Raw genomic sequence first — 24,004 nt, 5'->3', positions numbered from 1 at the left:
AAAAACAAACAGAGGTGGACATTTCCAATGATGACGTAACGTCATTGTCCATCTCATAACAACACAATCAATTTCTGACTCTCTCAGCCAATGGCACACGCTCAAGGGTTTGTAACTAATATGACAAAAACGTCAAACTATTACACAGAGGAATACATTAGATAACAATCCTTTTATGTGATGAAGTTAGATAAGGAAGAGTAAAATGATGAAAGAAGCTTGTTCGTCCTCGTCAATCTGTTAGCAGTCCAAAGTGCTGAAACCATATAGGCGATAGAAGTAAAACCAAAAGTGATCAAATCAAATAAATAAAGAAAGAGAGAGAGGGAGAGAGAGAGAGAGAGAGAGAGAGAGAGAGAGAGAGAGAGAGAGAGAGAGAGAGAGAGAGAGAGAGAGAGAGAGAGAGAGAGAGAGAGAGAGAGAGAGAGAGAGAGAGAGAGAGGAGAGAGAGAGAGAGAGAGAGAGAGAGAGAGAGAGAGAGAGAGAGAGAGAGAGAGAGAGAGAGAGAGAGAGAGAGAGAGAGAGAGAGAGAGAGAGAGAGAGAGAGAGAGAGAGAGAGAGAGAGAGAGAGAGAGAGAGAGAGAGAGAGAGGGGTGAGAGAGAGAGAGTGAACGAATTTCAATTTTGTGTGACATCGAAAGAATGCCAAATACGTGTGTAAATTCTGGACCATGCGATAACGCCAAGGACATGTTATTGAAAAATGAGTAGTCGTATCCTTCACACAGAACACATGATACGTTTGTATTTTTTATGATTATCGCTGAACACAAATCCATAGTTAGATACCAATGTGGTTGTTGGTGATGTTAGCTGATTAGTCAGTATTGTAACAATATTGGGGAAAAAACACAAAGAGAAAATTGAGAAAATAACTTTATTGATTAAAAAACAAATAACACTGATCGAGATACACAAGGACTTGTCAGTGAGAGTAGATGTATTACTGAACCAGACATAACAAACGTTATTATATAGAGACAAACATGACCACACTAACATAGTCCTATAATTTATACTACATAGAAATGTATTATAAAATATTAAAAAGGAAACGCATATCGACGGTGTTGGAAATATAAAATAATTACAAAATAAACATACACCGTAAAACGATAAAAGATGAAACGTACGATCTGATTGTAAAAATCTTTTGTAATGTAGATATAGAATATTCAACCCGATGTTAGCTTTTTGATGCTAATACCGTTAATAAACGTTTTCATGTTTCATTTGTTCCGACATAAAACGTGATATTCCCTAAGCTGTGGTTATGAACTGAAATCGATGACGCAATAATCGAGTGTTAATTACAAGTTTTTATCAATATTGTAGGTTTTTTATTCGTGGCACGTTCTATACCATCCGAATCAATAATGAACTGACGTGATTGTTTAATAACAATGAGATCTGCCGCTGTTAGATCTGATAGAATACAGATGTCTTTATACAACCTCCTTTACAGTGTATCATCGTATGGGGTATCCGTTCTCAATTACAGATCAATCAAACTTGATAAGCCAAGACAAAAGTTTGATTAGCCAAGACAAAAGTTTGATAAGACAAGACAAAAGTTTGATAAGCCAAGACAAAAGTTGGATAAAACAAGACAAAAGTTGGATAAAACAAGACAAAAGTTTGATAAGCAAAGACAAAAGTTTGATAAGACAAGTCAAAAGTTTGATAAAACAAGACAAAAGTTTGATAAGCCAAGACAAAAGTTTGATAAGCAAAGACAACAGTTTGATAAAACAAGACAAAAGTTTGATAAGCAAAGACAAAAGTTTGTTAAGACAAGACAAAAGTTTGATAAAACAAGACAAAAGTTTGATAAAACAAGACAAAAGTTTGATTAGCCAAGACAAAAGTTTGATAAAACAAGACAAAAGTTTGATAAAACAAGACAAAAGTTTGATAAGACAAGACAAAAGTTGGATAAAACAAGACAAAAGTTTGATTAGCCAAGACAAAAGTTTGATTAGCCAAGACAAAAGTTTGATAAGCCAAGACAAAAGTTTGATTAGCCAAGACAAAAGTTTGATAAGACAAGACAAAAGTTTGATAAGCCAAGACAAAAGTTGGATAAAACAAGACAAAAGTTTGATAAGCAAAGACAAAAGTTTGTTAAGACAAGACAAAAGTTTGATAAAACAAGACAAAAGTTTGATAAGCAAAGACAAAAGATTGATAAAACAAGACAAAAGTTTGATAAGCCAAGACAAAAGTTTGATAAGCCAAGACAAAAGTTTGATAAGCAAAGACAAAAGATTGATAAAACAAGACAAAAGTTTGATAAGCCAAGACAAAAGTTTGATAAGCCAAGACAAAAGTTTGATAAGCATGTTGTCAATAAAACTTCATCAACTGAAATTAACAATTACATCATATCACCAATGACGGAAAACAAACTGTCAAAAAAATTACAATTGAAGAAAAAATCGAAAAATAGATCACAAAACAGAAGTACAATGTCGTAATGCTTACTCTAAACACCAGTGATAAATGCTCGGTAGACGTATAAATAGACAGAAACCAAAGACGGAAACAAATAAATTGTCGAGAGAGAAATTATTGTTTTTTTATCTGAATGGCTTAACAAAAAAATTCTCAATCCTTGATTAAGACTTTATAGAATCTTACCCGAACCAATATCACTTCCTAAAACATCAGAAGCGTCATTACCAACAATCAGGGCACCTTGTCATCAGTACTTACAATAACGAGGCGAGACCAGATATTTAGAATATTATAAGTGAAATACACCATTCAATTAATATTTTTGAAGATCACGTAATTAAAATATATTTGTATATAAGGTGATTTTGCAAGGTTGAAAAATAATTTGAAGTCTAGGACAAATGATTTTAATCAAGGCAGTGGACACGTTCAGGTACAGGTCTGTAAGTACGTGTAAATGTACCTTAAATATGACTTTAACATTAAACGAAGGCAAATACACAAATATAACTGAGAGCTGTGTATGGCATTGTCATATTCACTGTGTCTTAAAATCACAAACATTTATTGATTTTAAACAAAATATATTAACATGAATTTTAAAACGTTCAAAGCCTGTTTCACATCAGCCTTACGACAGCCGGACGGGAACATTTTTTGACAAATCGCAGGACTTCGTGCGGACTCCGTAAGAATGTCTTACAAATTCGCAACGCCGCAGACGTCGCAAGCTGCTTTTTCAAAATGCTCATTTTCTTTGCGATTTTTGGAGTTCGCACGGCAACTGCACGGTTGCCACACGACAGCCGTATGGCTACCTTGAGACCATCGCACGTCAATCGTACGATTTTATACTTGCGTTTATCCTGAGAAGGCTACAAGGTGATCGTACGAACATCTTGCGGCTGACCTGCGAATGCCTTGCGTCTGGTGAAAGTCTGTCTAAAGACTGCTGCAGAACGTACGAACAACGTATAGATTCGCACGGCTGCCCCGCAAATACCTTGTTAGCGTCATCCCTCCTCTTTTAAAAAGTTTGTCTGTCTTGTTCGTCATCAGTCGCTGTCGAGATTTCAAGAAGAGAAGGTCATGCCTCCAAAACAAAGAGCTCAGAAGGGAAAGGGGAAGGTTCCGGTTGCTGAACCCCCCATTGAACCCGAGACAACCGAGGTACCACCAACCCAGGATTCAGATGAAGAAGGCACGTGCTTGTACAGGAGTGACAAATATGCCTTTACTTCACAGCAAGAGAATATACTTAAGCAGTGGTTTAGCGAATATCCAGAGTTTTACACAAAAAGTCTGGACAAGAGGAGATAATTCCTTCTCCTAATGGTGATCGCACGAACATCGTACAGCTGTCTTGCAAATTCGTGCTTGCCGTGCGGTGGTCGTAAGAAACTTTGCAAATTCTTACGGCAGTCTTGCGGATGCCTTGAGAATTAGTGCGGCAGCATCAGGATAACCGCGTGACAGCCGTGCGAACTCGTCGCTTTGTTGTTATTTTTTCGTACGTTCAACCGTCGAACACCGTACGGTTCCTGAGTCAACCGTGCGAACAACGTACGGAGATCGCTTTGCAAATTTGCATTTTGTGCGACGGGTGCGAATAGGTAGTGATTGTGTTGCGGCGGAAATCGTACGACGAAAAATCGCACGGCTGATGTGAAACAGGCTTAAAAAGATGTTAAAATAAATAATGAATAAACAACAGTTAGGGAGTCACAAATTAAAAAATGTGTTATTGAAACGGTTTGTAATTTCTTTCCCGAGTGAAAGCTGTGGCAATGGAGACCAGTACAAGATCCACAGTGTGATTCAATAGACAGAGCTTGTAAAAATAAGCTGACAGCATACAGTGTATCAAACGACAGGGGAGAGAACCCTGGCTTCTTTTTCTCTGAATGTCTACACGGCTAACAGCCGAGTACTGCAGCAATATGGGTCGATTTAAGACGGAACAATAGAACTTTCTGAAACTTGTCAGGATTGTAGTACTCAACGTCATCTAAAACTCAGGTAGGTGTAGTATCTGGAAAAAAACCTATCCTTCAGATATTTAGGGTTAAACGTGCAAATATCGACATCTCAAATTTCTGTATCACTTGTCATAACTTTTTCAGACGTTTTCAAATGGAAACTTGTACAGATGATGCTGATCATCTACCCTCGAAACAACCCCAGACTTTTTACACACGTGTAAATCCGATTCGTCCTGGGCCTCAGAGTGTAGCACGAACGAAATATCAGTTTTGACATCAGAATTTCTGTCACTTAAAACGAACACTTCTCAGAATAAACTTCAGTATTGAGAATCGATCTTTAAATTCATACTACTTAATAAATACTGAATGATATAACATCACATATTAATTATTTACTGCAGGTGTTAAAACGTAGGTAGAGTTGATGAGCTGTTTCTAGGGACACACAATTAATGAAATCAATTATATATCACAATAATCAATTTCAGCAATAAATTTTTAAAATCTACAAAAACTATAGAAAAAAAATGAAAGAACCATCACGCAATTGTATACCAAACTGTTTATGTAGAAAAAATGACGACAGGCATGTTTTAAACAGGCTGTGTCCAACCCGTATAAATTATATACTCCATCGATTTCTGAGGTGACGGCACGTGACACATTCAGAATATAACAACTGTAGTCAGGATTTATCAAAGGATGTACATGGATTTTGTACAAATGGTAATAGTAGATATGTTACAAAGTCGCTAGAAGTGGGAACGGTTCTAAAGCCAGTGAATATACAAAAAGCTTCGATGGAATGAAAATACACCAGAAAATAATAAGAATCAATGTTTGAAATCACTATTGAAAGATACAGTCAGTGAAATCCCCAACAAAGACGACAAACATCAAAAACATCATTAAGTGCTATTTTCTGTACTGAAATCAATGTTCAGACAAAAAGTCAACGCTTGATTCATTTTCTTAAATAGCGTTATTCTTGTTGCTTTTACTTTCCCCGTACTTGTATAGAGAAGAAAAAAACTACCTTAAATGTACGTGTGTGCAATCACTACTCGTACTTCATGAATTCATATCCATGAACTGTTAAACAACAAGAAAATACTAGCATATAACATAATCACAACCCAAACTCAAATTCAATAAATCGGGCCAAAATATGGACAGAAGAAAGATGTACAGTGAAATCTTTGAAAAAGTATATACAAATAAGACCACGTGTTCTGGAAAAGTTAGCGTCTTCTGCTTCATCGGGGACACCCACCATGTAAACCATGGTCAATTCAAGTTAGTAATGGCAGATGAAAACAAGGTATACAGCAACGGAACCAACAGGTAAACTAACGAGCATCAAACAGGTCCATATCGCACAGAAAAGTCTCAATGAGAATATCGACCGTCAAACTTTCCCGTAAAATTTCATCAATATTTATACAACAATATTTGTCTGCGAATAAAAAAAAAAAATACGTAAATTGATTCCCACGAAAACATCTCAGCTTTCTGTTGATGAAGTCTGAACAGAAACACAATCTGAACAACTCTCACCTCAGAATGATTTTCAATTGTATTATAACTGGTTAACACAGATGGCTTATGAGTGTTTTCTTTCTGCTCTTTGATTAAATTATTTATATGGGATGGAAAGTAGTGGGTAGGGCGGAAAGTAGGGGGTAGGGCGGAAAGTAGGGGATAGGGCGGAAAGTAGGGGATAGGGCGGAAAGTAGGGGGTAGGGCGGAAAGTAGGGGGTAGAGCGGAAAGTAGGGGATAGGGCGGAAAGTAGGGGATAGGGGGGAAAGGAGGGGATAGGGCGGAAAGCAGGGCGTAGGGCGGAAAGTAGGGGATAGGGCGGAAAGCAGGGGGTAGGGCGGAAAGCAGGGTAGGGTGGAAATAGGGGATAGGGCGGAAAGCAGGGGGTAGGGCGGAAAGCAGGGTAGGGTGGAAATAGGGGATAGGGCGGAAAGCAGGGGATAGGGCGGAAAGTAGGGGATAGGGCGGAAAGTAGGGGATAGGGCGGAAAGCAGGGGATAGGGCGGAAAGCAGGGCGTAGGGCGGAAAGTAGGGGATAGGGCGGAAAGCAGGGGGTAGGGCGGAAAGAAGGGGGTAGGGCGACAGAGGCACCTGGTATTGCAGCACTCTAGAGGTAACATATTTAGTTTGTTGTTTTGCTTTCTAGATATCCACTTATCAGAGGACAGAAAGAATTTCTGTCTTACATTGGATCCACCGTCGCCTCCTAAGTACACATAAGTCATAACTGTTCTTACCGCAGGTAAGTGTCATCAGCCACAATCGATGGAACTCAAATAGCAGTCATTCTACGACATTGTGTACAATAGGTATCGATTGTCGGTGGCACAAACACCGTCCTAGTCATAACAAACAGTTGATTTTTACCGCCACATCCACGTCTATCAATCGTCATCCTTCACTACACTGTCCCTTATCGGGGCCGCTATCATCGTCATATCTTCTCGTCAACTTTGTTTATCAAAGTGTCCATGGTCAGGGCCGTTATCACCATCGTAACTGCCCGTCAACTTTATTTACTGCAGTGTCCATGGTCACGGCCGTTATCACCATAGTAACTGCCCGTCACCTAAATTTACTGCAGTGCCCTTGGGCAAATCTGCTGCCCACTTTGTTTACTGCAATGTCCATGGGTAGGGCCGCTATCACTGTCATGCCTATATCTGCCGCCCACTCTGTTTACTGCAATGTCCATGGGTAGGGCCGCTATCACTGTCATGCACATATCTGCCGCCCAATCTGTTTACTGCAATGTCCATGGGTAGGGCCGCTATCACTGTCATGCCTTTATCTGCCGTCCTACTCTGTTTACTGTAGTGTCCATGGGTAGGGCCGCTATCACTGTCGTGCCTATATCTGCCGCCCACTTTGTTTACTGCAGTGTCCATGGGTAGGGCCGCTATCACTGTCATGTCCATATCTGCCGCCCACTCTGTTTACTGGAGTGTCCATTATCAGCGCTTAACCTCCTCCAATGCAGGATTCACTAGGACAAGCATCACCGCTCGATTTCTTAAAAATGTTTTTTTTTTTCTCCATTTAACTTAAATCACTAAGTAATAATGAACAATAATGATGAAAATATTAAAAACATAGTTGCCTTCTTCAAAACGTCAGCTATATCACAGTAGTTCAGTTCCTTATCGACAATAACTCATGCTTCACTATGACTGACTTTGCGTTTCCTCAAGTCAGGTGAGGGACGTTTTTCCTGTGAGCCATCGTTGTTGTTTCGCTCCTCGACGGGGACATCGAAAGCGTGCCAGAGTTTGACTGTACCGTCATATGAAGCACTGTACAGCATTCCTTTTTGTACCTGGGTAAGATAGAGGACAAATCATATGCAGAGAGATTAACCCAGAACTGTCATGTTTACGTAGATACACATATTTCACCAACTTCTTCAGTGTACCTGGGTAAGTGGGATGGAACATTTACAGAACAGTTAAACCTATATATTCATATAGGAAAGAATGTTCGCTAAAATTTCTTAGCCTCGTTTTAGAAAATCACACATCAATGAAAACTCTAACACATACACTGCAGTAAAGATCATAACGATCATTCAAATGTTCAACGTTAGGGGTTTCCCTTTACAGGAACTAAAACAACGGACTTTGGTTTTCTATATCAAAACGACAAGAAAATACCAACATTTTAAAAGAATCCTAATCTGAACTCAAATTCAATAAGATAGGACAAAATATGAACAAAAAGAGATTTACACGGAGACTCGTGAAAAAAGTAAAAGGGGAATAAACTCTGGTTTTGTGGAAGAGAATGGGTCTTCAGCTTCATCGACTGTTAAATCGACCATGTTTATTGTAGATCCTGGTCAATCCATGTTAACAATGTCATGTCCTCAAAAATGAGAACAAGAGTTCAGCGAGACGGTACATGATACGCCCGTCAAAGGTCTAACGAGATTTTTATAACAAGAAAGGAAAGTGATATTTAATACCCAAATGTATCCGTCACAAATTAATGAAATAAGGGGCCATAACTCTATAAATTATGGGCCTTAAGTGTCAGTTATCCTACTTGTCCTAACTATAATGGTGACGAACCTCCCTACGAAGTTTGAAGTTGATACGTTGAAAATTAATCCAGATTTCGATCAGAAACTGTTTTAATGATTGGATAAAGGAACAGAACACAGTGAATTACTTCCCAGAAATGACCATGATCGAGGTTTGACAAGCTATCATGAACCTTCCAATAAAATTGAAATTTGATTCGTTGAAAATAACTTTCGAAATCAAGTGGACACTGTTTTTGTAATGAAATAAATGGCAAATCTTGTCCGAGCAATCATGGTAATGAAACGATCAAGTTTGAAGTGGATCTGTTGAAAGTTTATTAAGATGTTAAGCAGACACTGTTTCAGTAATTTAATAAAAGGTCATAACTTCATAATTTTCGGTCGAAAAGCGTGGTCATTAAACCTTTCCGAGCTATCATGGTATTTCACATTCCTTTTAAATTTGAAGTTGATCCGCTGAAAACTACTTGCGATATGGAGCGGACGTTTTCGGTAATTGATTAAGGGGCCATAACTCTTTGGATAATGTCCGAAAATATCAGTGATCAAACATGGTAACAAAACGTGGACCGTCTTTTGACGGGCCTTATTTCTACGGTATACATTTTTTGCTTTCGTTCCAACCTCGAAAATAGCAAAAAGAGATCCCTCCGAAAATAGTAAACTGTACATGATCACATCTGAAATATTATTCCAGTTTGAAAAGCTTACCTTGATAGCCGTTATGCCTTTGTCATGACCAGGAAAACTTCGTATTAAACGGCCTGTGTCTGGGTCGAACGCTCGAACTAACTTGTCACCACACCCAGTGAAAACTATAAAGAAAAAGAGTTATATATAAGTTATCTCACCGCTACCGACACAAGAAACGTCCACCAGGGACACGTGACTAGGGCATACATCTAACTACTGACAACTCCACCGGGGTCAAGTCATGTGGGCATAAATCTAACTACTGACAACTCCACCGGGGTCTCGTCATTTGGGCATAAATCTAACTACTGACAACTCCACGGGGGCACGTCATGTCGGCATACATAGAACTACCGACAACTCCACCGGGGGCACGTCATGTCGGCATACATCTAACTGACAACTCCACTGGGGACACGTCATGTGGGCATAAATCTAAATACCGACAACTCCACGGGGGCACGTCATGTGGGCATACATCTAACTACTGACAACTCAACCGGGGACACGTCATGTGGGCATACATCAAACTACCCACAACTCCACGGGGGTCACGTCATGTGGGCATACATCTAACTACTGACAACTCCACGGGGGCACGTCATGATGGCATACATCTAACTATAGAAGTCTACACTAGGGACACGTCATGTGGGCATTCATCCGACTACTGACAACTCCACTGGGGACACGTCATGTGGGCATAAATCTAACTACCGACAACTCCACTGGGGACACGTCATGTGGGCATACATCAGACAACCCACAACTCCACGGGGACACGTCATGTGGGCATAAATCTAACTACTGACAACTTCACTGGGGACACGTCATGTGGGCATAAATCTAACTATAGACAACTCCACGGGGGTCACGTCATGTGGGCATACATCTAACTACTGACAACTCCACCGGGGACACGTCATGAGGACATACATCTAACTATAGACAACTCCACCGGGGTCACGTCATGTGGGCATACATCTAACTACTGACAACTCCAAGGGGATACGTCATGTGGGCATACATCTAACTGCTGACAACTCCACCGGGGACATGTCATGTGGGCATAAATCTAACTACCGACAACTCCACTGGGGACACGTCATGTGGGCATACATCTTACTACTGACAACTCCACCGGGGACACGTCATGAGGGCATACATCTAACTTTAGACAACTCCACGGGGGTCACGTCATGTGGGCATACATCTTACTACTGACAACTCCACCGGGGACACGTCATGTGGACATACATCTAACTACTGACAACTCCACGGGGACACGTCATGTGGGCATACATCTAACTGACAACTCCACTGGGGACACGTCATGTGGGCATACATCTTACTACTGACAACTCCACCGGGGACATGTCATGTGGACATACATCTAACTACTGACAACTCCACTGGGGACACGTCATGTGGGCATACATCTTACTACTGACAACTCCACCGGGGACACGTCATGAGGGCATACATCTAACTATAGAAATCTACACTAGGGACACGTCATGTGGGCATACATCTTACTACTGACAACTCCACTGGGGACACGTCATGTGGGCATACATCTTACTACTGACAACTCCACCGGGGACACGTCATGATGGCATACATCTAACTATAGAAGTCTACACTAGGGACACGTCATGTGGGCATTCATCCGACTACTGACAACTCCACTGGGGACACGTCATGTGGGCATACATCTTACTACTGACAACTCCACCGGGGACACGTCATGATGGCATACATCTAACTATAGAAATCTACACTAAGGACACGTCATGTGGGCATTCATCCGACTACTGACAACTCCACTGGGGACACGTCATGTGGGCATACATCTTACTACTGACAACTCCACCGGGGACACGTCATGATGGCATACATCTAACTATAGAAATCTACACTAGGGACACGTCATGTGGGCATTCATCCGACTACTGACAACTCATTGGGTCGTAATGTACTGCGGCTACAGAGAACTTCCCTTCAGCTCGATAGGCTGAGCGTCAGATTATTAATCCATAAGTCCCAAGTTCGAATCCCAGCGGAGACATTTGAATATATAATGACCTTTGTTATATATATACTCCGCTTTGTTGTTGTTATTGTTCTAGGCTGTACGTTTCAATTCCTTTTACTATTGACTCGTTAAACTGAAATAAAATATTTCTCTAAAATGACGAGGCTCATCAACCTTGACGAATGACAACATTTACATAAACACAGGCAGGTGTACTAAAGTACTGATTAGAGAAGAGCTTGTGAAATATTCAGTAAGTCGGCGGAAAACGCGACAAAAGGTAAATATTTGGTGATTATGAGATCGATTAACATTTGCGGATCTTGCTATAAATATTGACGCTGTTAGGAAGGACAAAACGAATGAAAAAGCCAGCATCAAAGATAGAATCAGCTGATAGGAACTGACTTGGTATAGAATGATAATGAAATATGCACGTGGTTACCTGTTCGCTTGGTGTTAATACGGCCGGTGCTATCCTGTTCACTAACAGTCTCCACCTTCACACTGGACACTGTGTGGGTGTGGCCCTTCATAACCATTGAACACTCCCCGTACTTGTAAACCCACTCCCGAACCGTCCCGTCAGCACTTGCTGTGTAAAGTAGATGACCAGACACCTAGAGAAAGAAAATAGGATTTATCTCCGTGAATAGAATCTAGACAGAGCGGCAACATAACAACAAATTTAGGTGACTTTACAAAAGTGTTCATGACATCAAAATTACCTCAGGTGACTTTACAAAAGTGTTCATGATATCAAAATTACCTCAGGTGACTTTACAAAAGTGTTCATGATATCAAAATTACCTCAGGTGACTTTACAAAAGTGTTCATGATATGAAAATTACCTCAGGTGACTTTACAAAAGTGTTCATGATATCAAAATTACCTCAGGTGACTTTACAAAAGTGTTCGTGATATCAAAATTACCTCAGGTGACTTTACAAAAGTGTTCATGATATCAAAATTACCTCAGGTGACTTTACAAAAGTGTTCATGACATCAAAATTACCTCAGGTGACTTTACAAAAGTGTTCATGACATCAAAATTACCTCAGGTGACTTTACAAAAGTGTTCATGATATCAAAATTACCTCAGGTGACTTTACAAAAGTGTTCATGACATCAGAAATACCTCAGGTGACTTTACAAAAGTGTTCATGATATCAAAATTACCTCATGTGACTTTACAAAAGTGTTCATGATATCATTAATACCTCATGTGACTTTACAAAAGTGTTCATGATATCAAAATTACCTCAGGTGACTTTACAAAAGTGTTCATGATATCAAAATTACCTCAGGTGACTTTACAAAAGTGTTCATGATATCATAAATACCTCAGGTAATCATAAATGCATAGGCAAACTCAGAATAAAAAAAAAACCTTTCTGGTCGTGATGAAAGATAGCATTCTAAATGGTAACAATATAATGATAAGTATTTCATTAGTGGTATTATTTCTTATCATCAGCTGTACATGACAATATAAGTGCATCCTATATATTAATATCGATGACAGGGAGTGGTGTATTATACCCCAGGCTTCACATCATTGTTTATTGATGTCAATGTACTGTTTTTGTATGATACGTGCATATATCATTTTAGTGTCAAAAAAGTGTTGAAGAGAAGTCCCATTTGATAAGTGTTGAAGAGAAGTCCTATTTGATAAGTGTTGAAGAGAAATCCTATTTGGTAAGTGTTGGAGAGAAGTCCTATTTGATAAGTGTTGAAGAGAAATCCTATTTGATAAGTGTTGGAGAGAAGTCCTATTTGATAAGTGTCGAAGAGAAATCCTATTTGATAAGTGTTGGAGAGAAGTCCTATTTGATAAGTGTTGGAGAGAAGTCCTATCTGATAAGTGTTGAAGAGAAATCCTATTTGACGAGAGAAAAATTGGATAGAATTGAACCACTTTCTGAGAGACAATTATACAACACAGGCTATAAATACATAGTAATAACGATTCTTAATTGTCATGGGATAAGTTTATTATTTTTTCTTGCCTTGAAAAACTTGACGATAATTAAATTGGGTATCGTCCAAAGATACATAGTATTATCTTATTTGTTAATTAGACCGTTGTGAAGACCGTGAAACTTTCCCATGATCTTCATTAACCTGTTTTCTCTTGAACAAAATCTTTTCTGAATTTATAGAATTAAATTCTCGCGAAAAGTTTGTAAATGACTTATTGATGAATGGCTTTTTTCAGTGTATAGGGGACAGATACAAAGATAGTGAAAAGGGTCTTCACATCGGGTACCACATCCGCCCTAGGGAGTCGGTAATTAGAACGCTGCCATGGTTACTACAACGGTAGTGAAGTATGTTTTATTTATATTTAATTACGTGAACTCCAGAAAGCATTTGTTGTGTGTTATTTGTGTCTCAGTGATATTTGGTTTAAACATATGTATTGAGAGTAGTAGAGTTCATAATAGAAATATCAAAAGTCATCCCACCTCGCACAAAAACAACTGCGCATGATCGGAAGTTTGCTTGTCTTGTCTTTGCGGCGATCTCAAATAATTTCTGATGTAGTGTCACGTTGGTAATTTTGAAAAAAAAGATAATCCTCTGTACTTCCATCTAGTGCTAAGAGGGATCCGTTCTCAACTCGCGCAGCCTTTATCTGGATATTATCGAGATTTGATAAATTTGTTGCAAATATAAGACAGAAAGGTATGCAAATAGATCACGTGACCCCCTTTCTGATCTAAAATGAATTAGAACCAGTAGACTTGTAGTTTAAACTGCAGGTCGAAACAGTGAAATAATAAAAATAAGGACCCAGCTTTATCTATAGGAAATGATAAATTTGCTATTGATTTTTTGAAGAGGGAAACAAATTTCAGTTGCTTTGTTTTCTCAGTTTCGCAATAAAAATATTTTAAATGTTTTCATATTAGTTTAATTTCTATATAATGTCTTAAGGAACACATGACAACTCAACAAACAAAAACTACTTTGTAATTGTTACCAGCGTTTTAAAGACATCAGGAACCATACAGCCTGATAAAAGCTTCTTCGGTTGACGGGAATTTCTTATAAAAAATTCACATCTTTAATGTATATATTTAACAGTGACGTCATCAACACCGCATTAACGATAGTTATATCTGTATCGTACTCCCCAGATGTTAAGGTTATAAATATTGACTTAGTATCATGGATACGCCACGATCGATACAGAATTTTACAAAAGTTTAATATCACGTTAGACGTGCGTTTCAAGCAAAATTTCCAATGAAATCCATTGTGTGAAGTGTTAATACCCAAATGACACCAAGATATCGATTCATGTATAGGGCGTTTGTGTATATCTTCCAGGCACAATGATCAAGATATCTGCATGCTTGTAAGGTATCGCTTCCACTTCGTTGTAAAAAGTCAACAAAAAAAATTTGGTCCAAACATCTTGTTTAATATTTGAAAGATAACTTTGTTAAACGTTTGTTTAATATTTCATATCCAATGATTGGAATCTGTCGATTTTGTTTTCCGAATCCTTGTTAAATTAGGACTTAAGACCCCAAATATCACTCAAAAGTTAATGAAATAACAGCTTTATGGTGAAGTTTTACACAAAACTAGCTATTTATTTTTATGTATAATGATCCTTTGATATTTTTCCGTCGTGAATTTTATTTTTGGACATTTTAATCACAAAAAATCTAAGAATGACATTTCTTAGTATGACAGTATTGGGTACTCGTGTTAATAGCTAGCTACATCTCACAGTAAGAAATTCTCATGTGACTAATGTATTGGTTTTCCTGACTCAATCCCCTTCCCCCTTTCTTATTTATTTTTTTAAAATTTCGCAGTTTTCCTTAAACATCACCTACAAATTACATAAGAATGTTTCTATTACTATTACTATATCAAATTGTGATGTTTACTTGTGTTTTTAACAAGGCTTTAAACATATAAATATTTCTCTTGTCGCTTGTGTTTTTAACATGGCTTTAAACATATAAATATTTCTCTTGTCGCTTGTGTTTTTAACATGGCTTTAAACATATAAATATTTCTCCTTTCACTTTTGTTTTTAACAAGGCTTTAAACATATAAATATTTCTCCTTTCTCTTTTGTTTTTAACAAGGCTTTAAACATATAAATATTTCTCCTTTCACTTTTGTTTTTAACAAGGCTTTAAACATATAAATATTTCTCTTGTCGCTTGTGTTTTTAACATGGCTTTAAACATATAAATATTTCTCTTGTCGCTTGTGTTTTTAACATGGCTTTAAACATATAAATATTTCTCTTGTCACTTGTGTTTTTAACATGGCTTTAAACATATAAATATTTCTCCTTTCACTTTTGTTTTTAACAAGCCTTTAAACATATAAATATTTCTCCTTTCTCTTTTGTTTTTAACAAGGCTTTAAACATATAAATATTTCTCCTCCTTTCACTTGTGTTTTTAACATGGCTTTAAACATATAAATATTTCTCCTTTCTCTTTTGTTTTTAACAAGGCTTTAAACATATAAATATTTCTCCTCCTTTCACTTGTGTTTTTAACATGGCTTTAAACATATAAATATTTCTCCTTTCACTTTTGTTTTTAACATGGCTTTAAACATATAAATATTTCTCCTTCTTTCACTTGTGTTTTTAACATGGCTTTAAACATATAAATATGTCTTCTTTTTTCACTTGTGTTTTAAGGAATGATATGATAATTCAAACCTTTATCCTTTCTGACATGACTTGTGAAGACATTGTCACTTGAATTATAATAACAATTTACCAGTATAGAATACTATAATGTTGTAAGGCACACGTACCATTGATACTATGATCGTTTTGACTTATCAGAGGAGATAACAAATAATGATATAATTAGAAATTTCTTTTTCATTTCAGAACATCTTCTTGTCATTTCACTGTCAAAAGGAAAAGGACAACAGCTCTAGCCTAAAGAGTACCTCTCCTTACTTTTATAAACAAATATACACAAACGTTAAAGAATGAAGAACACCTCAGTTGACCATCACATCTCCTGACTACAAAAGAAGATTATTGTATATACACGTGGTCAGTTCGGATTATCATACCTAAGTAATCTCCCAGTCTCGTGACTGTGGGTTAAATCTAGGTTACCGAGACCATTATTTGTGACAAATGTACCTATTGACCTCTGAGAAATAATATATTCATATTGCTTGTCTTCCGCACCAGTGTGTTATCGATAATATATATGTAAGTACATCGCTATAGTTTTTCTTGGAAGAAGAGTGTAAGTGTTTTTTTTACTGTAGGAATTTTTATCGTATCCAGTACACTATTCGAGAGATTAATTACAGACGACACCAATTCTTACCTCACATAGACGTATCAAATAAAATAGATAATTCGTTCATGAATTATAACATTGAATGTTAAAATTCTATACTTATTCTTAAATCACTGACCTGGAAAGGTCACTTTTAAAAAGAAGCAATTTAAATATTTCATAGATAAAAACAAATAAACGATTATTTCATAGAAGAAACATAATTTGAAATGTTTTCGATACTAGGAATATATAGATAAACAAACGATAAAAATTGTTTATGTAATAGAGAAAATGAAATAAATAACACAAGTAACATAAACAGAGAAATAAAATATTCCTATAAATAAATCATCTTTTTTGTCTTTTGTAAGAGAAAATCCTATATGATTATCGATTTGATAAATGCTAATTATCGGAACAAAAAATCTATTCAATATCTAAAAATGGACAATCTGTTGGTGCTTTCATTTTCTTCTCATACAATTTGTGCAGTATCTGTTAATCAACTCATTTTCCCAATTCCTATTATAAATTGCAATCTGTTTTGTTTATGATATTCGTGTTTGTTGGCATTACATTTAACGGCAATCAGCAGCATTAACAATCTGTCTTTATAAAGGCTACGAAGCGTCATTAACAATCTGTCTTTATAAAGACTTCGAAGCGTCGTTAACAATCGGTCTTTATAAAGACTACGAAGCATTGACAATCTGTCTTTATAAAGACTACAAAGCATCATTAACGATCTGTCTTTATAAAGACTACGAAGCATCATTAACAATCTGTCTTTATAAAGACTACGAAGCATTAACAATCTGTCTTTATAAAGACTACGAAGCATCATTAACAATCTGTCTTTATAAAGACCACGAAGCATTAATAATCTGTCTTTATAAAGACTACGAAGCTTCATTAACAATTTGTCTTCATAAAGACTACGAAGCATTAACAATCTGTCTTTATAAAGACTACGAAGCATCATTAATAATCTGTCTTTATAAAGACTACGAAGCATTAACAATCTGTCTTTATAAAGACAACGAAGCATCATTAACAATCTGTCTTTATAAAGACTACGAAGCGTCGTTAACAATCGGTCTTTATAAAGACTACGAAGCATCATTACAATCTGTCTTTATAAAGACTACAAAGCATCATTAACAATCTGTCTTTATAAAGACTACGAAGCATCATTAACAATCTGTCTTTATAAAGACTACGAAGCATTAACAATCTGTCTTTATAAAGACTACGAAGCATCATTAACAATCTGTCTTTATAAAGACTACGAAGCATCATTAATAATCTGTCTTTATAAAGACTACGAAGCATTAACAATCTGTCTTTATAAAGACTACGAAGCGTCGTTAACAATCGGTCTTTATAAAGACTACGAAGCATTGACAATCTGTCTTTATAAAGACTACAAAGCATCATTAACAATCTGTCTTTATAAAGACTACGAAGCATCATTAACAATCTGTCTTTATAAAGACTACGAAGCATTAATAATCTGTCTTTATAAAGACTACGAAGCATCATTAACAATCTGTCTTTATAAAGACTACGAAGCATTAACAATCTGTCTTTATAAAGACTACGAAGCATCATTAACAATCTGTCTTTATAAAGACTACGAAGCATTAATAATCTGTCTTTATAAAGACTACGAAGCTTCATTAACAATCTGTCTTTATAAAGACTACGAAGCGTCGTTAACAATCGGTCTTTATAAAGACTACGAAGCATTGACAATCTGTCTTTATAAAGACTACAAAGCATCATTAACAATCTGTCTTTATAAAGACTACGAAGCATCATTAACAATCTGTCTTTATAAAGACTACGAAGCATTAATAATCTGTCTTTATAAAGACTACGAAGCATCATTAACAATCTGTCTTTATAAAGACTACGAAGCATCATTAACAATCTGTCTTTATAAAGACTACGAAGCATTAATAATCTGTCTTTATAAAGACTACGAAGCATTAACAATCTGTCTTTATAAAGACTACGAAGCATCATTAATAATCTGTCTTTATAAAGACTACGAAGCATCATTAACGATCTGTCTTTATAAAGACTACGAAGCATCATTAATAATCTGTCTTTATAAAGACTACGAAGCATTAACAATCTGTCTTTATAAAGACTACGAAGCATCATTAACAATCTGTCTTTATAAAAACTACGAAGCATCATTAACTATCTGTCTTTATAAAGACTACGAAGCATCATTAACAATCTGTCTTTATAAAGACTACGAAGCATCATTAACAATCTGTCTTTATAAAGACTACGAAGCATCATTAACAATCTGTCTTTATAAAGACTACGAAGCATCATTAATAATCTGTCTTTATAAAGACTACGAAGCATTAACAATCTGTCTTTATAAAGACTACGAAGTATTAACAATCTGTCTTTATAAAGACTACGAAGCATCATTAACAATCTGTCTTTATAAAGACAACGAAGCATCATTAACAATCTGTCTTTATAAAGACTACGAAGCATCATTAACAATCTGTCTTTACAAAGACAACGAAGCATCATTAACAATCTGTCTTTATAAAGACTACGAAGCATCATTAACAATCTGTCTTTATAAAGACAACGAAGCATCATTAACAATCTGTCTTTATAAAGACAACGAAGCATCATTAACAATCTGTCTTTATAAAGACTACGAAGCATCATTAACAATCTGTCTTTATAAAGACTACGAAGCATCATTAACGATCTGTCTTTATGAAGACTACGAAGCATTAACAATCGGTCTTTATAAAGACAACGAAGCATCATTAACAATCTGTCTTTATAAAGACTACGAAGCATCATTAATAATCTGTCTTTATAAAGACTACGAAGCATTAACGATCTGTCTTTATAAAGACTACGAAGCTTCATTAACAATCTGCCTTTATAAAGACTACGAAGCATTAACGATCTGTCTTTATAAAGACTACGAAGCATTAATAATCTGTCTTTATAAAGACTACGAAGCGTCATTAAAAATCTGTCTTCATAAAGACTACGAAGCATCATTAACAATCTGCCTTTATAAAGACTACGAAGCATCATTAACAATCTGCCTTTATAAAGACTACAAAGCATCATTAACAATCTGTCTTTATAAAGACTACCAAGTATCATTAACAATCTGTTTTTATAAAGACTACGAAGCATCATTAACAATCTGTCTTTATAAAGACTACGAACAGTGATAGTCCCAGGACTGATCGTTTGATATGATAGCCCATGACAATTGCTGTTATGTTTATATATTAATATTGATATTGATCATGTAATGTAAAGCGTAAAATGACGCGGCTTGTGTAGCTTTCAAGTCAATATCGATATAGTGATTACACATTGTGTGGTTCATCGGGATCATCTGTCCGCCATTGGTTTTGTACATAAACAAACTGTTACCTATATACACAGAACAAAGGAAATGGAAGTTTATCCGTCACAGAGCCCGTCATAAAAACAAGGACAAACAAAGAAACGATTATAATGGAGAATAGTGTCTGTAAACCACACTAAAAACAATATCCTACAAATCTTTATTAAAAATTTCATTTATGAAAAAAACAAACGCTGACTTTAGCCCTTCTTAGGGCCTAGTAGATAGTGGTGGAAAAGTTCGACAGATTAAAACGTCTTTCAGACTTTGTTTATTAGATGTGAATTCGTTCCAATCACTCTCAATGGTTTTAAGATTCAAGCTTGTGATGGGTCTGTTGGAGTAGACACAAAATAATTAATTAATCAATTAATGATTACTTAACTGTATGTGGATGGAACACTGGGATATGTATGCATGGTGTGTGACGTACGAAAGCTCTCCTGCGCGAGGACAGTGACACCAACACCAAGAGTTTGACCCCGGGGTCACGTTTGTTGACTGTCAGTTTCATTTTGGTTTTCTTTTACTGAAATGTAACACGTGATTTAACTTCATCACGTGACTTACACCTGTTCATGCTGATGACAAATTAACACTTGTCAGACTAAATCCCACCTATACGTAGTAAAATCAAACATGAAGTAAAAAGTAAAAACAAATATGAAAATGCTTTATTCATGAACGAAAAAGCATGTTTTTATATATGTGATAATGGTTCATTTTGATTCCATAATCAATGACCGAGGATCAATATTTAGGATCACGTTACCCTTCGTTGTAACAGTGTTTTCACTTTCTGACAACATATTAGATGCTCGATGAATTAAATATCTTGCTTCAGAAAATATAAACTGTTGATATTGTGCAATGCTAATAATTTTTCAATGTCATATTGAGAGAAAAACATCTAAACTTATTTTGTTTTAAAAATGTGATAAAAATTAAATATAAAACATTGTGCACGTTCGAAAATCAATACATTCCAGATGTAAAAGATATATATCTATAACCACGGTAAGGATAGGTTTATATCTATAATATAACCACGGTAATGATAGGTTTATATCTATAACCACGGTAAGGATAGGTTTATATCTATAACCACGGTAAGGATAGGTTTATATCTATAATATAACCACGGTAAGGATAGGTTTATATCTATAACCACGGTAAGGATAGGTTTATATCTATAATATAACCACGGTAAGGATAGGTTTATATCTATAACCACGGTAAGGATAGGTTTATATCTATAATATAACCACGGTAAGGATAGGTTTATATCTATAACCACGGTAAGGATAGGTTTATATCTATAACCACGGTAAGGATAGGTTTATATCTATAATATAACCACGGTAAGGATAGGTTTATATCTATAACCACGGTAAGGATAGGTTTATATCTATAATATAACCACGGTAAGGATAGGTTTATATCTATAACCACGGTAAGGATATGTTTACATCTATAACCACGGTAAGGATAGGTTTATATCTATGATATAACCACGGTAAGGATAGGTTTATATCTATAACCACGGTAAGTATAGGTTTATATCTATAACCACGGTAAGGATAGGTTTATATCTATAACCACGGTAAGGATAGGTTTATATCTATAATATAACCACGGTAAGGATATGTTTACATCTATAACCACGGTAAGGATAGGTTTATATCTATAACCACGGTAAGGATAAGTTTACATCTATAACCACTGTAAGGATAGGTTTATATCTATAACCACGATAAGTATAGGTTTATATCTATAACCACGGTAAGGATAGGTTTATATCTATAACCACGGTAAGGATAGGTTTATATCTATGATGTAATCATGGTATGGATAGGTTTATATCTATAAAAGGTAAAACTTGCTTTGCAATTGTTGTAAAATAAATAAAGTTTATTATTATCATAACCTCGGTAAGAATAGGTTTATGTCTATGATATAACCACTTATAATCAAAATGCTGTCAAACAGTACTTGTATAACTTCGGAAATTATTTCTGTCGTTCTTTTAAAATTAACGTTAGTTAAATTAGTATGATATCTTAGATGACATAGAAAAGAAGGGACCATCTAAACAATTTAAATAAAATGCTTTGTTTTGGTAGTTTTAAGAAAAATGTTTTTTAACTCTTTATATATACACACACAATTTGAATGATATGAAAATACACGATTGAAGACCTACCTGCAAGCAGATAATTGTGTTTGTGTGTCCACTACAGGTCTTGAGAAGGTTCGCCGAGGAAATCTTCCAAATATGGATATCAGTATCTACACTTCCGGTAACCAGAAACGTTCTCGATTCATCTGTTGCCATGCATGTAACAGGCCCTGTATGCCCTTTGAAGATATTAATTGTTTGTCCTGAATCACAGTTCCACGACCTTGCTGTGCCATCTGCTGACCCCGTCAAAAGGATCCCAATAGACATATCTTCATCCTGTTCTTCAGCTTCTTCATCATCCTCATCAAGCGTTGGTATGAACACGAGGGGGTAGATGGCGCGCTTATGTCCTTTGAACACCCTCAGGCATTCTCCTGTGTCGAAATCGAAACATCTAGAGGTATGGTCAAAACTACTGGTAAAGATAAAATCACCTGTACAAATCATTCTGTGAATCAACGAAATATGGCCTTTACATATTGTAATTGACTGGAAGTTATTCTCCACATCCCACTTTCGAACTGTCTTGTCACTGCTTCCGGTCAAAATATATCCTCCGACGATAAGGATACATGTAATGTAACCGGTATGTCCGGTGAGTTCGCCCATTCTTCGGAAACCTTTTCCGTACCTAGCGTCCCAAACCTTTCCTGTTTTGTCATCCCCAGCTGTAACCAGTATATATCCATTGTCACTTAAAGCCATACAGTTAATGCCATCACTGTGACCTTGAAAGGTCGTGATGAGGTTTTGTTTACAGGTGGTAACCTCCTTACTACAAAAGCTACCCATACCTTTGAACGCTGTCTTTAGCACTGAAAACCTTCAATCCCAACTTCAAACTTTACTCTGTTCGACAGTTTCTTCCTGAAAATGGCTATTATTTTGTATGTTTTGTATCATCAAATTACATATTTTGATTGGCTACATCATCAAGAATTATTCACCTACTTGCAAATATAAATCGTACTTTTTGCAAGGCCTCACGATGAACTCATCCACTTTTACGTTTCAAAAGGCAGAAATAGTTCGACACTAGAAATATAGAATAAAATCACTTTGAAATAGTCGGATACAATATTTGATCAATATCGATACAAGATCGTCCTCGTAAACCGTCACATTTCACTGTTAAGACCTGTGATTGTCAGGACTTATATAGTTTGCGATAGATGACGGAGGTCTGACTTGTCATCAGCCAGTTCTTTGTGTCCGGCAGTTTAGTAGAGCACCTGTTAAATATCACTAATGAATATCACTTTATTGTCTGTTTGTTATCTAAAAAATGGTAAGTTCCAGGTCTGTTTTTAATTCCCTTTAGGTTTCAGATACCGCGAAAAAGTCAATATATTGGCGTTGGTATCATTTCAACTTAATGATGAGAGACAACAGTCCGACTTTCTATTGTAAATACAGCAGTATCAAGACAAGCTAGGTGATTACCATCACGCGATGTTCGGAAAATGTTCTAAATAAAAAGATGTCATCGACGAGAAGGCAGTGTTTATCAAACCGAAACCACATTCAAAGACAACCAGCAATGCTGATTAACACATTCACCCAATCAAATCCAGCAGTTCGCCTGCCGAGGGACTTTGTGACGTGGGTGACATGGAGACACTTCAGACAGAATGGTTATAAAAAATACAAGAACAATACACATATAGAATCCACCATTCCGAACCGATTCTGTACTGTTCAGTTTATCTCTGTCACAATGAAAGAACGGTTTGAATTAATAATATGTCGTCAGCCACTCGCCATGGTTGGTGAGCGAAGCGCTGTCGTTATGAATGTTTCATGTAGTACAGCGTATCAATATCTGGGAACGGCAGATCGGCCCGGTTAGTATTACAAATTT

General features: G+C 36.4%; 1 protein-coding gene across 1 annotated transcript; it reads right to left on the bottom strand.

Annotated features, from left to right (window-relative positions):
- Positions 1–7,636: 7,636 nt before the first annotated feature.
- On the bottom strand, positions 7,637–22,935 carry LOC132561705 (WD repeat-containing protein 86-like). Its single transcript, XM_060226403.1, has 4 exons — positions 22,165–22,935; positions 11,698–11,872; positions 9,236–9,339; positions 7,637–7,798 (listed from the first exon to the last, which is right to left on the bottom strand). The coding sequence occupies exons 1-4, from the start codon at positions 22,933–22,935 to the stop codon at positions 7,637–7,639; spliced, it is 1,212 nt and encodes a 403-aa protein (XP_060082386.1).
- Positions 22,936–24,004: the final 1,069 nt, after the last annotated feature.

This window comes from Ylistrum balloti, unplaced genomic scaffold (genome assembly GCF_031769215.1).
Source record: "Ylistrum balloti isolate Yb309-2 unplaced genomic scaffold, AGI_CSIRO_Ybal_v1 Utg371268, whole genome shotgun sequence".
NCBI lineage: Eukaryota > Metazoa > Mollusca > Bivalvia > Pectinida > Pectinidae > Ylistrum > Ylistrum balloti.
Note: the sequence above shows the minus strand (reverse complement) of the source record. Positions and strands in the feature narration are given on the sequence as shown.